The 18,149-nt window shown below is 39.2% G+C and overlaps 1 protein-coding gene across 1 annotated transcript in view; it reads left to right on the top strand.

Annotated features, from left to right (window-relative positions):
- Positions 1-422: 422 nt before the first annotated feature.
- MLIP (muscular LMNA interacting protein) overlaps positions 423-18,149 on the top strand; it is a gene marked incomplete at its 3' end in the record, with an annotated part of 157,447 nt that continues 139,720 nt past the window's right edge. Inside the window, exons 1-3 of the mRNA XM_080700067.1 lie at positions 423-502; positions 8,269-8,424; positions 10,737-11,117. Coding sequence (XP_080556193.1) covers positions 458-502; positions 8,269-8,424; positions 10,737-11,117 — 582 coding nt within the window. The 5' untranslated portion in view covers positions 423-457. The remainder of the gene's footprint in view (positions 503-8,268; positions 8,425-10,736; positions 11,118-18,149) is intronic.

Below are 18,149 nucleotides of genomic sequence, written 5' to 3'. Positions count from 1 at the left end.
TGACCAACTGATAGCTGAGATCGGCAGATGCTAGGGCCCTTCAACCAGCTTTTTATTGCTGCACAATCTGGCTTCTCTCTTTCCTTTCCCAAAATATATAATTGGAAACATGCATAAAAAGAAAAGAGGGCAAACCCATATAGGTGGCATTTTCTTATTTTACATCTACTGATCCTGTTTTCAGCAGTCAATAAGATCTCATCAAATTCCAGATCTTAAAAAAAAATTGTCAAAGCACAAATCTGTTCTTTGGAGTGCACGGAATTATTCAGTTCAGGGAGGCTCCTGCTTTACCTCTTTTTAGCATTCCTTTTTTTTTTTTTTTCTATGTGAGCGTGTGTTGTTTTAGTAGCAGGCTCCCTTCCCACCTCAGCCATTGGTTTGATCGCTCCCTACGTGATGAACCAGTGCTTCTAGAACAGGGGCTTCCGAGTGACTGCGGGGACATGACTTCCAAATGAACTCGTGCAGCTTAGCAGGGAGCGGTCAGACCACACCCCAGGTAAAAGGAAGCCTTTGCTTGATGCTTTCAATAACTTTTAAAAGCAGTGCACCCTGTTCCGGCTCTTTGCTGCAAGAGGGTGTGAGGGAGAGCTACCCGGGTGTAGATAAATTTGTCTCTTGAGCAAAATGAGATCTTATCTACAGCTAGAGAGCTGGATGAGCTGATAAAGGCAAAATCGCTCATTGGGCAAAGAAAGTGCTCAGGACTGGCCTGCGCGTACCGTTAATGCTTACATATCTTGCCATGCCTCTCTTCACAGTAAGAGGCTAGTGGCCATCCAGGAGTGCGGGTGTCAACACTGGAAGGAGAACTTTCAGGGAAATGTAAAAAAGGAAGGTGCCGAAGACCGAAGCTGAGCAAAGGAGCAGTTAGCCTGTATGGCATCCGTGCAAACAATTTCTCAGTTTATGAGGCTGTCTGGTGAGAAGGTGTCAGTTTTAGAGATTGTGAGCATTTCAAAACACATTCAGGCAAATATTTTAATCGTTTCAGCTCTTATTTCTATTATTAAAATAGTTTCCCCATGATAGGCATGAAGATGCTTAAATGGCATTGACGACTGAAAATGTTAATTGCCAATTAACCAGTGCAATGCTATTAACATGCATCTGTTTCTGCTTTGTGTGGAGAATGATTTTTCATCACCATAGCAATTCCTTTTGGGGCTCCTTGGAACTTGGCCACACAGTGTGCAGTAATAGCATTTGTTTTTTTCCTTCTGAACAAGGGATTCAACAGTGTACTGACTCACATGTGATTTTTCCTCTGAGTGTTGCCTTAGCGTGGTTATGGTAAATTCAAAGCCTTTCCCATCTGAAATTCTTTACAAGTGAATACTTGATTTTTGTTAAGATAAGAGGAAGCTAGATGAAGACCCTGCAAAGAACCCATGCTAATTTTCTAACATTAATGCAAAAGTGAATAACAAAAATTGCCCCGCCTGTGGCAGCTTTTCTGAGAAATGTCCATGGATGGAAATTGATCCCCAATCTCCTAACTCTCCAACAGTAATCCAGGAAGATGAATAAGTCCTTAGTCCTATTATGCTCTCTGGAATGACATCATATGTTGGTTCTACTAAAATAAGAGATTCTTTTCTGGCACAGGTCAAAAATTTTTTCCCCCACATGATATGGATGTTTCTGTTTAAAAATGTAATGATAAAGCCGGGCGTGGTGGCGCACACTTGTAATCCCAGCCTTTGGGAGGCTGAGACTGGAGGATTGCGGTTCTCCGACAGCCTCAGCTACTTAGTGAGGCCCTTCGTAACTCAGTGAGACCCTGTTTCAAACTAAAGAATAAAAAATTGGGCAGGGGGTGTAGCTCGGAGGTCAAATGCCTCTGGGTTCCACCCCCAGACCCGCAAATAATAATAATAAAAATAAAATAAATAAAAAAATAAAAAAAATGTAATGATAAAGTAGAAGAAAATAATTTTACTTCTATTCTGCTACCTTCGTCCTCAGCATATGGTTATGTTTAGAAACTCCTTTAAAGGTATTAAGATAAAAGCATGCTTTATTCATTGAAGCAGCCGTTTTTATTCATACTTCATTCCTGTTATATTTACTAAAATTATAGATATCAACCTTTGAAAAGTTCCTACCTCTGGGTATATCAAATGTGGAGCTCTATTCATATTTTAGAAACTTAAGAGAGAGTGCATCACACAATTGTGCAAGGCATTTAGAGAAGTAAATTTCACCAGTGCATGATTTAGAAAGTAAAGCGACTGTTTATAATGGTTATATGTATTACCATATCATGGGGCACTTATATGGAAGCCTTTCACTATTCAAATTTCATTTGGATAGACTTAAGACTTATAGTCATTATGTTGGAAGATAAGGAAGGTCTATCTAAAAAAAAGTGGGGACAAAGTCTCAACTTTACTTTTTTCTTTTTTTTCTTTTTGCTATACTGGGGATTAAGCCTAGGGGCATTTTACCTTTGAGCTACAAAGGTAATAGCTAGCCCTATTTTTTATTCTTTATTTTGAAACAGAGTCTTACGAAGTTTCTGAGGCTAGGCATGAACTTGTGATCCTCCTGTCTCAGCCTCCCAAGTACTGGGATTACAAGGGTGCGCCAGTACGCCTGGCTACTTCTTTCTTGATTTCTAAAGAATTTTATTTCCTGCCCAAGTGAAATTCTAGGGTGGATTATTTGACCTACTCTTAGTGATTCACTTGTCCAGGTCATTCTTCATTCCACTGGGAAATGGATGAGATTAGTCATGCAGAGAAATCTTCTTAGAAAATAATACATCTAGAAAATTTGTAGCATTACATAGTGCTGATCTGCCTACTGCGTTTCTTAGGTTTCAGGGATCTAATGTTCTTTCCCACACACAAAAAGGTGGTGATTTATTACTTCCTGATAATAACTGCCACCTGGGAATTGTGATATGACTATAATGAGGGAATAATGGCAAATATCTTTAAAGGCAAAAAAGAATATTGATAAATGAAAGTTGAGTTAGGATTTGTTTGCATCTTTTATACACCCTAAGGGGTATGCATGGTTCCCACAAGATTTCAGAGTATTTTAGTTACCAGAAAGTTCTACCTTGAAATAAATTGTCCAGAGTTGTTTTATTAGAACTCTCTAAAACTTGGGGAAAATGTCCTAGAAGGCCATGCTGTTCTTTTGCAATTTATGTTCACAAAGAGAATCTCTAATGATTAACCAAACGGCCTGCGTGTTCTGTTCCCGGGACTCCTCACTCCGGTTTTGCATTTATTCAAGATTGTGCTACCATGCAATAAGTCTGTCTCCAGCCCAATCCTGCTTTTACCCAGTGTGACTTTCCCTTTTGGGAAGATGGCCCTGGTGACCCTGTCAGCAGGCTTACTCCACAGCTCCTCGACCTTTCCAAACTCAGCGCCCTACCTCTCACTCTTCTCAGAAAACTAAAGTCTAGACTGTCAAACTATCCAGAATTACTATACCTCAATATACTTCTAACTACTAAACTATCATATACCATGTTAAGACCCCAAACAATTCTCCCAGAGTCTTCATGACCTCAGATCTATGTTCTGAGACACGTTCTTTGAACCCGAGGTCCTTCATCCTTAATGATCGAAACCAGCTCTATGGTTGATCATTTGCTCGACTCTTAACAGAATCCTTAATTTCTTTACACTCATGACATCTTTCTACCCAGCCACCTCCAAACACCACCTCTATAAATGTTATTTGTTTTCTCTGTTTCTATGATAGGCAGTTCAACCCCCTCCCCCAGAAAACTATCAAAGCCTAGCATGGTGGTGCACATTTGTAATCAAAGTACTTGGGAGGCTGAGACAGGAGGATCATGGGGTTGAAGCCAGTGTCAACAACTTACCAAAGCCCTCAGCGACTTAATGAGACCCTGTTTCAAAATAAAAAATAAGATAAGGCTGGGGTTATAGGTCAGAGGTAGAATGCCCCGGATCCAATACAGCCAAGCAAATGGTCTTGCTACAAATCCATGGATTTACATTTGGGCTAGTTTCTCAGTGATGTCTATCAATCTTTGGTCTCTGGGCAGGTTCTTTTTCATGGCTGTCAGTGATGTTGCAGGCCTTTTTATCTTCCTTAAAACTCTCATGTCACCTTGGAAGGCTGATTCTTCCTCAGCCGCCAGAGCACGTAATATTAACCTAGAGGGTTCGATCATTGACCTCTTTTTTCTGTTTGTGTTTACTCCCTTGGGGATCTCACCTAGTCTCATGATTTAAAACACCATCTATTGCTAACAACTCTGACAATTTTATTTCCAGCACAAACTTTCTTCTAAACATCACTCTCTTCCCCACATTTCCACCTGGATCCATATTGGGCATATCAAGTTTGATCTTGGTCTTTATTACTAAAACAGCATCAACTGTTCTCTTACCCGTCTGAATGAATAATGTCTCATTTACTGTGGCTATTCAAGTAAAAAAATTTATGCATGTATTGTCTCTTGTCTGTCTCTTAAACTCCACTTCGAATTCCAAGTTTTTCCTTTAAAATATAGTTAGAATCGAATACTTCTTCCCATTATCATTGTAGTAATACAAGTTTAACCACCATTCTATGTTCCATGGGTTATCACAATAGCCTTAAAGTAAGTCTTCATAGCGCTTGTGGAAATACCACCAATTTTGCATTTTTTAAATTTATTTACTGCCTGTCTTTCACAAGAAAGTAATGACATGCAGGTGGGTTCACTGTTCTATCACCAATCGCTAGAATAGTTCCTAGCTGTCCTTTAGTAGGCATTTTAGAAGACCTTATGGAATAAACAAAAGTAAGTAGAAGGCAATGAGTTCAAGTGAGGCTGGCTTTAGCTAAAGCATAGTAGCAAGACTGAAGACCAGGGAAAGGCAGAGATTCAGGCAGGTGAGTAGGTGTGGTGTTGGGGCTTTGAGAGGTCTTGGTCTTTTATAATGGCTTCAGTGATCTCAGGGAAAAAGGAAACAAAGTTATTTGCCCAGCGTGAGGATGGAAAAGAAGATATTAGGGGGTTGAATAAAGGGGAATTGTGTAAAAGAATATTTTAGGCCAGTTTCAGAGCAAATGGGCTACAGATGCTTGGCATGATTGTGGGGGCAGACTGTGGCCCCTGTTGGAGGCTCAGAGTTACACATTTGAAGTGAGACCAGACCAGTAAGTGTGATTGGTTGAGTTCCCCTGGCATTTTCTGAGGCAGAAGTAAAGTAAGTAGGAAACTACATGTAGTGAGGACTGTGGTTGACCTAAGTGGGATGATGATGTAAGTGGGATGATGATGTAAGAGAAGCCAAGGTATTTGAGGAGTATTTATTTTTGTGGTACTGGGGTTCCTGGAAGCCCTTCTACCTCTGGGCTACACTCCCAGACCTATTTTATATTTTGGAAACAGGGTCTCTTACGCCAGCGTGGCTGGCTTCAAACCTGCGTGATCCTCCTGTCTCCGCCTCCCAAGCGCGAGGATTACAAACGTGCGCCACTATGCCCGACATTGAGGAGTATTTGAGAGATTAATTATGCCCATTTTTTTAGGCTACTTAAGAAAACAAATGTAGGACAGCATGATGTTGGAAAAATAACGTAGCTTTTAAATTTTTTTTAAATTTTGGTACTGGGGATTGAACTCAGGGCTATTCTATTTTGGGGCTATACCCCCAGCTCTGATATATTTTGAAACAGGGTCTTTCTAAGTTGCAGAAGGTTTTGCTAAGTTGCAGAGACTGATTTTGAAGCTGAGATCCTCCTGTCTTAGCCCTCCAACTACTAGGATTATAGGTGGTTGTCACCATGCCCATCAATGAAATAGATTTTAATACTGGTGGGGTAGAAGAAATGTTGGACTATTAGAGGAAGCAGTATGGAAAGACAGGAAATGGAGGTCAGAGAATTAAATAACAACCCTAAAATTATGGGGTTTTAGCTACTGGTCTAGGCTCGAGAGAACCACGGAAGAGTAGTAGGCAAGGTAACACAATATTAGAACAAGTAGTCATTGGGATGTAATATTGGGTAATGTAAAAAGGGCAGGGTTGGAGAATGTGTCACTGAGCTGGGAATGAACTGTTCAAGGAGAGAAAGGTTCATTGTAGGTGTGGGCAGATGCCTGCAACCAGACACCCATGGATGGTGTAGACTGAAGACTTGACACTCAAAGTGCTTGGGTAAGAGCGACTAGTTGGAAGGCATTGAACTTGTCTTCTTTCCAGGCTCAGAGGGACAGGAATGTGAGAGGAAAGGTCACCACTGTGAGAAATTCTTGGGAAAGAGATCTTTGGAGAGAATCACGTTTTTGTTAGAATTGGGAGTCAAGAAGCGTTTAGAGAAGAAGTTAAGGGCATGGAGGATTCTCTAATAGCTGATCAGATACCAGAAAGCACACAGTGAAAACGTCTCAAGAGTTGGATTGGGGTGCAGGATGGCTCAGAGCCCAGGGTTGTGCTGGGTGCTGGTGGGGACCGGGATGCAGGCATGCTTAAGAGGACGTAGGGCCCGAGGGGTCTAAGGTACAGAGGGTGGCATGGCTTCTATGATGAAGAAGGGAGGAATCTTGCCAAAGCAGACCCTGTTCCTTCTGACAAAGACACCAAGGTGGCAGACTAGACATGGGTTGACTTCATCATGAAAATTGGTTGTATCAAGTGACCCCAGACCTTTCACTTACTGCATCATATGTTTTTATTTTTCTTAGCTCCCTTTCTCTGGCCTCAAAGGAGACCCTGCTCCTTCTTTTGTTCCATAACTTACCTTGCTTGCTTTCTCCAGGATCTTTGCTCCCTTTCTTTCTCTATTGGCCTTTTCCCTCCGTCTACAGCTATGCTCAGATTCACTCCAAGACCGACAGCAGCACCTCGGGAATTCTCTTTTCCTTTCTCACTACTCTCAGTCTCTCCCTTTATTTCTCATCAAAACTACTTGGTGGTGGTGGTGATGGTGGTGGTAGTGGTAGGAGAGACATCTACAATACCATTTCTCTGTCTCCCTTCTAATATAATGCTCAGTTTATGGATTTTTCTTTACTTGCTCTTGTCTCTAGCTTTGTGACTTTATTTATATATTTATTTTTGGTGGTACTGGGGTTCCTGGAAGCCCTTCTGCCACCGGGCAACACTCCCAGACCTATTTTTTATACTTTTTATTTGGAAACAGGGTCTCTTAAGCCAGTGCGGCTGGCTTCGAACCTGCGTGATCCTCCTGTCTCCGCCTCCCAAGCGCGGGGATTACAAGCGTGTGCCAGCACGCCCAGCACTAGCTTTGTGACTTTAAAAGCCAGATTTATCTGTCTGAAAATCCAGTGCATTTATGTCGTCTCTCCATCAACACCACTTCAATGTTTCTCTGATGCTAATGGGGTGAAGTCCAAGGCTGAGACACACTGCACTGCGCAGCCTTCAAGGCTCCCCCTCATCAGCTTCTCTCCGACTGGGGTGGCTTAGCCTGCCCTTCGCCTAACTCATCTCAAGTGTTGTCTTTTATGCCACTTCCCAGCTGGGGCAGGCACCCTCTTCACTATTTCCTTAGCATTTAGTGTATATATATATATATATATATATATATATATATATATATATATATATATATATATATTTTATTGTTGTTGGTTGTTGTTTCGAGCAGGTTGTTGAATATTTTCTATCCACTACTTTGCCCCTTGCTCCTGAGAGCCTCCCATACAGCAAATACTCAGATGAAATGACTTTTAAATGAATTTAAAAAAATGAGAGAGAGAGAGAGAGAGAGAGAGAGAGAGAGAGAGAGAGAGAGAGAGAGAGAGAGAGAGAGGTGACTTCAGAGCAGATACTGGCATTCTGTTAGGTATAATTTCCATTTTAAATCCATACTTAAACAATCTGGAAAAATGATAAATGTTGGAGTTTTCTTGCATGTTTATTGGTGGGGAGTCAGTAAGTTGAACCTGCTAACCCAGGTTTAAATGGATAAAAGTTGATTTTCAAAGAGAGCAAATGTTTGTGGTGATCTCAAGGAAGTAGAGATGCCCTGTAAATTTCCAGCTGGTCCTTTTCCCAATCTGCTGTTTTACTGCCATTGCTTACAACAGGATTCTCTTAAAGGTGTTTCCTTTCCCAGGGAAAATTGCATTATAAAAAGGTTCTGATACAGAATGACTATTTTGATGTCTGTTCTTTTTTTGGCAGCCATTCATGTGATCACAGGACAATAGACAACTTATCAAAATAAAAAGATAAATATCATGGTATCTGGAGAAAATAAGTCAAGATAAAACTTCGCCAAGGCTGAAAGTCTAATTTATTACGTATCCCATAGGTCTCTTCTGGGGATTCTGAAACCAAACCTCTGATCTTCACATTCGTCCCCACTGTCGGAAGGCTACCAGCTCACGTCCAGTTCACTGACAAGTCTCAGTTCCTTGTTAGAATTCCCGAGGAACCAAGTGATAAGAGTCCAGAAACTGTAAATAGGGTAGGATTCTTTTTATTCTTTTTTTATTTCAAGCAAGTACATTAAATTGTCCATAATAATGTTTATTTCTCCTGCTTAAATGAGATGACTGAAATCTAAGGTTGTTTAAAAATAAAATGAGCACGGGTGTAACTCAGTGGTAGAGTGCTTGGCTAGCATGTGCAAGGCCCCAGATTTGTTCTCCAGCACTGAAAAAAGATAAGTGTACTGTATCTACCTATAATATACTATATATACTACCTATAATATACTACCTATAATATACTATAATATACTACCTATAATATACTACCTATAATATACTACCTATAATATACTATATATAATAAGTGTACTGTATCTACCTATAATATGTAAATTATGCAATAGGAGACTCAATGATAACAAATCACAGGTTCTCCTAATGTATTATTCTCAATTCTTCTGAATTGATGTCCTATTGTTCACTATTTGCAAGACAAATTCTACCTTTTGGCACTGCTCCCAAAGATAATCCAAAACTTTTAAGTGTTTAAATTTATCTTTAAAGAATATACAAGAAAAAACATTGAAGTATTATTATTATTATTATTATTATTACTTTATTATTATTACTATTACTATTAATTTATTATTTGGTGGTACTGGGGTTCCTGGAAGCCCTTCTTCCTCCGGGCTACGCTCCCAGACCTATTTTGTACTTTTTTATTTGGAAATAGGGTCTCTTAAGCCAGCGCGGTTGGCTTCAAAACTGTGCAATCCTCCTGTCTCCGCCTCCCAAGCGTGGAGATTAAAAGCGTGCGCCACCATGCCCGGTGAAGTATTATTTTATATATAACAAATAGACAACATTAAAAAATACAATATACAAGCCAGGTGCGCTGGCTCATGTTTGTAATCCTAGTACCTGGGAGGCTGAAACGGGGATTGCAGGTTTGAGGCTAACCCCAGCAACTTAGTGAGACCCTGTTTCAAAATTAAAAGCAAAAAGGGGGCAGTTGTGGAAATATTGACATGCTCACACTTCACAGCTAGTTTTATAAGTTTGCAAAATTTGATAGAAAACCCTCATCCACAGTCATAAAGCCATTTATAACTTTTCCATAATCCATCTTTTGAAAGTGAATCTCAAGGACATACTACAAGAGAGGAAAGATGTTATGTAGGGAAATAACAAAGAAAAAACATAAACAGCCTAATATTTGACAATCAGAGAAATTTAAGAATATGCTGGTTATATCATCTGGGCAAATTTAAATTATGGTGATAATGCATTGGAAAATATTAACAATTTACAGCCTGATAAAACAGGCTGTAAATTGGATTCATTATATTTATGCTCATTATGCCTGTCCAAAATGAAGCCAATACTGGAATTGAAATTAAAACAAACAAATAAAAACATCTGAGAATTATTTGTGTTAGGATAATAAAATTTGGGATAATTTTCTTTGTAAAATATATTTACTATTGTTTTATTTATTATGATAAAAAGAGATCGGGGAACTTTGTGTTATCTTGAATAAATTGGAAGGGAATAAAATAATGGAATTCATCTTGCATATGTAAAAGTATATTATCTAGAAAGTGGAAATATGCCAACGATCTTTAGGTTTTTCAAAGCTGCTCTCTTATTTCAAAGATGAATATAGCTAAATCATTTCATGAAAATTCTGAATATTATACAAATATTATATAAGGCACTTTTGGGAAGAAGTTTCTCCCTAATAGTACTCAACTGCATTCAATATATATATATATTAATGAGACCCCTATGAACAGCTTGAGACTGTAGCAATATGAACTAATATTCGTTGAAAACCTACAAAGCTTTCCAAAGTGATAATATTCATGTGCTGATTAGAATTATTTGCACACAACTGCATATTTTAGCCACATCAGCTTTTCCTACTTTTTGAACAGTTGAATGTTAGGATAGGGTAAATAATCTCTCATTCATTCATGTGTTTAATAGTCCTTCACTGAACATAGATGATATTCTTGGTACCGGGATTCCAAGTGGTGGTGTGTGCCTGTCATCCCAGTATTTGGGAGGCTGAGTGAGGAGGATCATAGCTTTCAGGCTAGCCTCAGCAAATTAAAGAGGCCCTCAGCAACTAAGGGAGACCCTATTTCCAAATTTAAAAGATAAAAAGGGCTAGAAGTATAGTCTAGAGGTAAAATGCCTTTGGGTTCAATCCCCAGTATCCACCTTATCCTCTCCCCAAGAACCCAACGTTTTATAAGCAGGTCAGACTTTTCAGTGTACAATAACAAGGAAGAGGCACTTATCAAACCCATGTTAATGTTTTTATGTCTGTAATCTATTGTAGTCAAATTCTAATGACTATACTGGGAGCCAAGAAGAGAGAGACCGAGGGACACTGACTTACCCATCAGAGGACAGTGGGGGAAATTCACAAGGAAGCCTACTGAAAGGAAACACATTTCAAGGAATGCAGCCAAGTGGCCTCTTCAAAGCGGAGTATGTCTTTGTTGTGGACTCTGAAGGCGAAGATGAAGCTCCAAGCAGAAAGGGAGAGTCAGACCCCCCTGGGGGGGCAGGCACCGCTGCTGTCCGGCCCAAGTCTCTGGCGATCTCCTCCAGTCTGGTCTCTGATGTGGTGCGTCCAAAAGTCCGAGGTGCCAATCTCAAGGCCCCATCACATCCTGAAATGCCTCATGGGATGGGCCCTCTGCAAAAGCATGGACAGGTGGGTTTTGTCTTCTTGCTCTTTGAGGAAAAAATATTTACCTAATTTTTGTCTTGAGATGTTTGTAAAGACCTTCCTGTTCAAGGCATACAAAAGCTCTCAAATAGAAACATTAAAAATTCAAAATCTCCAGGTACTAAAACTTCAAGGTATAACATTGATAATAAGTTCATACTATATAGGAAAGCATATAAATTATTCTGTGAATTTAATGAAGAGAAAAATATAACAGCTGGAGTGTTTTGGGGGACATTACATCTTCCTTTTGAACAATTCTTGAAGGTTGATGTCAGGGGTGCCTTTAGTCAGGAGCAAGTGTTTGGTAAGCTGTTTGAATCAAGATGTAATATTTCAGATATAAAAAAATCCAGTGATGAAATATTGAATAAGTATTAGAAGCAGATACATTACTTTCAAACTAGTAAGAGAACAGTAAAGGATAAATCAGAAAATAGGAATACATAAGGAAAATAATTTCCCCCTGTGTGTCTTAAGAAAAATATCTGACTTGGTTCTGGAAGGTGACCTGGATGGAATTGATTGAGGAAACTGGAGAGACCATCCCACTCCCAAACTTAGCATTGAGATTGAAAGTCCTTTAAGGTATGACAAAGTAGAAGACATCTATCTGTGATGGCAAAAGAGAAAAGGGAAGAAATAGGGAAGGGTTTTGAAGGGAAAACATAGGAAGATTTTGCCATTTATGGACCACTTGGTATAATTAAAATAGAAGACAACTTTGGCAAGATGTAATTAAAATGTTAGGAATGCAGAGGCTGACTTTGAGAATAGTCAGCCTGCTTCCTTGACAGTGGGGTGTGGACCGGTACTGAGATGCACTGGTCAGCATCTCCTACACCATCACTACACAAGCATCCCGAAGTAGTTTGGAAGGCAGTTTTATCATAGGTCTTTCTTTTTTATTTGGCGCTCACCCTGTTTTCATTTTATGGACTTCACTGACTTCCTGATGCTGTGTTTTTATTACTGTTAAGTATCTAGAATCTTATGTTACCTTTTAGAGACAGAAAATCTCACTGTGGTACTCCCCATCTCTGTCTACAAGGCTAAAACATTTAATTCTTTCTGAAATTTTTTTTCTTTACCATGTCTTGCAGTAAAATACTATCATAATGTAAAGGTCATCTCAATAGGCTGTGATGAGCTTATGTACATCTTTCTTGGTTCAAGAAATATGATGGAATTTTCAAGTTAGAGATGTGGAAATTTCCATTATCAGTGGAAGGTCATTTTATGTGGCTACTTGGAAAAGAATGTGTAGGATTAATGATATCAAATATAAAGGAAAATATTCTCTTTTTTTCCCTGAGAGATTGAGCCTAGAGCCTCATGCATGCTAGGCGAGTGCTCCAACACTGAGCTATATCTACTGTCCAAAGAAAATATCTGTACTAAAGAAATTTTGGAAATTTTTTATTTATTGTTTTTTCCATTGGTAGATTTCTTCCTTGGAGTTGGCCAGTTATTTTATTATTGTGTGACCAAATATAAAAAAGGTCAAATATACATATACTTGGTCAAAGTATACATATATACTTTGAAATATTTTTTCCCTAAAAGGTCACTTAGGGGTAGGTTATAATTCATGTTATCTAAGCTCCAAATGAAAGGACAAAGTTCCATCCAATTAATCAGTAGTGGCAGAAAATTATGATGACTGGTAATAGAACGATACTGGTCACTGTAATGTTTGAGAACCACAACTGTTCCATGTTTATTTCCTGTATTAGTCCATTTGAGGAGTGAATAGTAGGCCATCATGAAATAAAAATAAAAGAGCTGCCACTCACAAATGTAAAATAAGATAAATGACCAGAACACCAAAGAAAGTATTCTGGGACGTCTAATGTTGTCAGTAGTAAAATTTAAGTGTAAAAAGTTGACAACAAATCCCATGATTTGGCTACTCAGTACAATATCATCATTTTTTTTTAGTGAGAAGTGAAGTAAATTAAGTGAATTTCCTGTTTGCCTGGTAAAAAATGAATCCATGAACTGAATTGTCTATAAGTTAGTACTCTTGCTCAGTTAGCAGTAAACTGTTCCTAAAGTGTGTTCACCTCTTAGTCTACCCTTTATCTTTTCAATACTTGACCGAGATATATTTTTTCTACCCATGTGTCATAGCTCTTTTCTTCAGCTCTCCTGAATTATCATCACCAAGTACACATGTCACACCCTCTGTCCTGGCCCTTGATTCTTGTGTGGGATGCTCTTTCCTCCTGGAACTCATCTATGTTTTGTCCTCAGCTGTTTGCTACTCTAGGCTCAGCCCCATTTGGACCTTCTCTTAGAGACATTCCTTAGAGCTCTTGGTCTTCTTCCTCTACCTTCCTGATTTCTTTATTGTGTTGCAGCTTTTAAAAAAGAAAACAGAATTCCTTTTCATTTAAATAATTGATTTTATCTTTCTTCCTTAATTAGACTGAAAGCAAGGACTGTCTCTTTTTTCCCTGTATCCCCAGTACTCTGTGTAGTGCTTTGTACATAAGTAATCTTCAATAAGGTGTGTGAAAAGAATACACACTCAAACGTTCACATTCCACTAATGTCTGAAGTCCTTGCTCAGATATCGGGTCTTTCACAAGTCTGCTCGGGTTCCCTCTGTGGACAGAAGCACTTTCTCAGTACAGTTTTAAAAACCTTTTTTTTTTTTTAATGTGCCAATCTTATACTTATCCTATTCCAGCATGGGTTATTCGAAGATACATGTGTTATTTCCCTTAACAGATTGTAAAGTCCTTAAAGGTAAAAATCGATGGTAAATTTATTTTTAAACAGTTTCTTTCCTGTAGTGCTGTGTGTTTTGAACATAGTGACTGTGTGGATCGATGTGTCCCAACTACAATTCTTTGAAACAGCATGTTTAAGTCAAAATACATTATGTTAAAAAACACTAAATAATTTAAAAGTGTAAGTCAAAAGAAAAAATGCTACAGAAGATACGTTGTTGGATCAGAATCCTCCTAAGGGAAATTCAGAAAGAAGAAACTCATGTATATAAAAGTCTAAAAAAGTCTTACCTACAGATTATTAGAGCTAAAAAGAGGTCAATGCATGTACAACAGAGAGCGATTTGTCTGAAAGAACAATGATAAAGCTCAGAGTTAAGGTCCCAACAGTAGGGACAGAAAGAAAACTTTATGGGGTTGAATTATCTGAACTGGTTCATTGACAACTGGGAAGAATTAATCACGAGTGAAACCTATAACCAAAGAAAGTGGATGAATGTCGGCATCATCCACAGAGAAAACAGTAATAGGTCTTGAAGGTGGATAGGCAGAGATTAACTATCTGATGATGAGTTTGAGAAGTGGTCATTGCATTGTGAGATGGCATCTAGAGAGGAGCTAAAGTGTGAAACTGGAGAACTGGGGATATTTGATGTATAAGTTGAAACTATGGGAGTAGAGACATGGATGAATATAGGATTCAAGCCAGGAATCGGCAAAGGACCTGGGAAAAGAGAAGCCAATACAAAGTCAAGTGGAGGGAGCCAGAAAAGGTGGAAAGAGAAATCTCCTACAATCAAAGCTAAAGGGCCAGGTGAGGTGGTGCATGTCTATGGTCCCAGCTACTCAAAAGGTTGAGGCAGAAAGATTACTTGGGCCTAGGAATTTGAGGCCAGCGTGGGCAATAGAGTGAGGCGCTGTTTAAAAAAATAATAATACCAAAGGGGCTTTCAACAAACAAACAGAAAAGCCTCTAGTAGAAATACAATACAAAGTCCAATAAAGTAGGGCTCCCTCAAGGCCACTGAATTTGGAAATACAAGATCATGTGATGACCTTAGTATGAACAGTGTGAGTGGAATTACATGGACAGAAATAAAGTTGAGACATGAATGGAAAGTGAGAAGAGGGAGGCCATGGTATGGGAGATGGTGGTATAGAAAAATAAAAGTGACAATTGTGGGCGATTTGGATGTTGGCATTCATTTTTGTTAACTATAGTCATACGCCATAGAAATGTCTTGGTCGATGATGGCCTGGATAAGATGGTGGTCCTATTATGATGATAAAGCCTACTGTCACTGTAACTGTCTTCGTTTGGGTAAACGCTTTCTAAAATATTTGTTCAATGACATAATCACACAATGATTTATTTCTCAGAATGTATCTTGTCATTACAAAGTTCATGTAATCAAAGTACTGTATGATCTTTGACCACATGGAGCTATGAAAAAAGATTATAAATACTTTAGTATTTATACAGGACCTTAGGCATAGACACCCTCCAGATACCCCAAGGCCTCAATTTTAAAATGAGATACCCTATTCATACCAGAACATTGTATTACAGCAGCCTTTATATGTCTGTTTCACCTCACTAGATTTGTGAACCCCTCAATGAAAAAAAAGAACTTTTTCTCTTGTCTGGTCCCCATTATCTAACATATTGTTGGGTGTATAGAAGGCATCTATGAATGATTGAATAAATGATCCCCTTTTCACATGATTCTGTGATCTAATTACTGAATGAACTTAGCTGGCATGCACAAGTGAGAGAAAACTGTCCTAGAGTAGGAAGGACAGCCTAGGACTCCGGTCTCAGAGTTAGCGATGCTGCTTATTTTGTTCACCCAAAAAAATCATACATAGATTTAAGCCGCAGGGATTTAGACATTGGAGATCTTAAAAGAAGTTTGGGAATTAAACTTCATTGTCAGATTCTTCTAACTGCAAACAGACTGGCTTGGAATGTCATGAGTAATTTCTGAAACATAACATGCTCATATTAAAATGCTAGAAAGCGGTGAAGTGTACATGATCCTCAGCTGAAGACTCTCAGAGGGTGTGCAGAGCAGGGCCACTGGTCCTGATAACAAAAAAAAATCAGGGAGCAACAGATTCCAGGTAGGTTCTCTCGATCATATAATTTCTTTGAGAAGTTGGGGGCCATACACATTCATGACCTCATTCTTTGAATTATCAGAAGAATCTCTGACCACGTGATTTTATCAAAATTTTCCTAGTGACTTTCCCGCACCACCTCTCCATTTCTCCCCAGGCATCTCTCTGATACAGACAAAATCCCTATGATCCCTAAATAGTGGCTTGATATTTCCTCTGGGTGGGCTAATTTGTACCACTAGCCAAGAGCAAAGGAAATACTTGTAGAAAAATCTACTTGCTTTAATTTGCTTTAATTTCGGCAGAAAGAGGAGTGTGTCTCCTGACTTGCTGATATCAGAACTTGAGTCTTTTTCTGGTTTGGGGGAGAAAAAGATTAGATCAGATACTAGAGGTAGTGTTCTCCCCATCGCATACCCACCCTCACTGCCCAGCATCCAGGGCAGAAGAGGGGCAATCACAGTGTTATATGAGCTGAGAGTTGATTGATACTTCAGCACAAGTTTTCTGGGTGCTCCAGACAGTGGCAATTGGCAAGGAAGTACCAACACACAAGAAGTAGGTGGAAGAAGAGAAGGGGAAAGAGATTCATTGAAAGACAGGAAATAAACTCAGGGAAAATGATGCACCAGGGACCACAGAAAAGACAGTTTTGAGAAGAAAGATGGAAAGATTCAGCCTTAATATAGAAATTAGAAAAGACAAGGTATTCAAGTGCCTGCTGCTTTTTTTTTTAAGAGAAGTTATTGTAGACTTTGGTGATAATAATTTCTATGAAATATAGGGAAAAAGAAGAAGTTAAGAAGTCAATGGGAATTTTATTATTGCTCTATTGCATAACAGATCACCAAAAATTTAGTCTTGAAAAAAAATCACCTACTAAATTCCTCTGGTTTCTGTAGATCAGAAGTCCAGGCATGACTGAGCCAGGTTCTTTGTTTAGGGTCTCATGAGGTTGAGATCAAGATGTCAGTCAGGTTTATCCTCTCTGGAGGCTCAATAAAGGAAGGATCGCTTCTAAGCTCTCTCACGGTGCTGGCAGAATTCATTTCCCTGAGGCCAAACAATTTATGGTAGCTAGCTTCTTAAAACGAGCTGAGTTTTCTCTAACCCTTTGCTTTTCCTTTGAAGAGCTCACTTGATTAGGTCTCATCCATACAGGATCATCTCCCTTTTAATTAGAGTCATTTGTTTAGGGTCCTTAATTACATCTGAAAAATCACTTTACCTTTGTCAGGTTTTATTAGTTAGATTCAAATCACTGTTCCTACCATACTCAGGAAAAGGAAACTATACATGGCTGGAACTTGTTGGAAGGTCATCTTAGGGGATACTGGCCACAAGAATCAGAGAAATCACTACAGTGATCATACTGTACAGATTTGACTAAGAGGGCAGTATGAGACCATATCTATTGGAAGTCAACATAAGTTTTGGTTTATGTGTGTGCACACATTGGAATCAGTCAGCTCTTAATGCTTAACAAACCATGATAAAATTTAGCATTTCTAAACATGACCATTTATTTAGCTCAAGAAATCAGCAGGTCAGCAATTCAGTTGTGTTTTATTGGCGATTCTGCAAGCGTGTGTCAGGCTCCGCAGATCAGGGCTGTGGCTTACTCGTGTCTGTTGTTGGCTGCTTCCTTGGCTGCTGGTGGGTTATCTGTCTGCTGAGATGTGGTCTTCCACCCTCCAGTAGAGTGACCTGGGCTCATTCACATCATGATCTTGTTCCGCAGTCAGCAAGCAGATTAACCCCGGTGCACCAGTGCTTTTCAACCCACTGCCTTGTTTAGTGCACCTGCTAGTGGCCCATTGGCCCAGACTGAGTGGTGAGGAGGGGAGGAGGAGGAGGGGGGAGGTGCCGGGGTCCAGCCCTAGCAGAGTCGAGGTTCGTGTGTTGGTGAGGGGAAGCCGAGGTTGATGAGAGAATAAGCCACACGAGATCAATCTTTCTCCATTTTATTCAGGATTTGTTATAATTTTTATACTTTATTTTTTGGCAGAAAAGCAAGGGCATAGCCATGCAAGCAGGATTGCCAAGGATGGGAAAAAGTTATTATTTTTTATAAAGTTTAGGGCAAGGGTGCCAGACATTTAAATAATTATAGTATGCTTTGTCTCACTTCACGAGGCTGACTCAAACCCAATCTTAT

This window comes from Muscardinus avellanarius (assembly GCF_963383645.1).
Source record: "Muscardinus avellanarius genome assembly, chromosome: 8".
Taxonomy (NCBI): domain Eukaryota; kingdom Metazoa; phylum Chordata; class Mammalia; order Rodentia; family Gliridae; genus Muscardinus; species Muscardinus avellanarius.
This window is presented reverse-complemented; position numbering and strand designations above follow the sequence as displayed.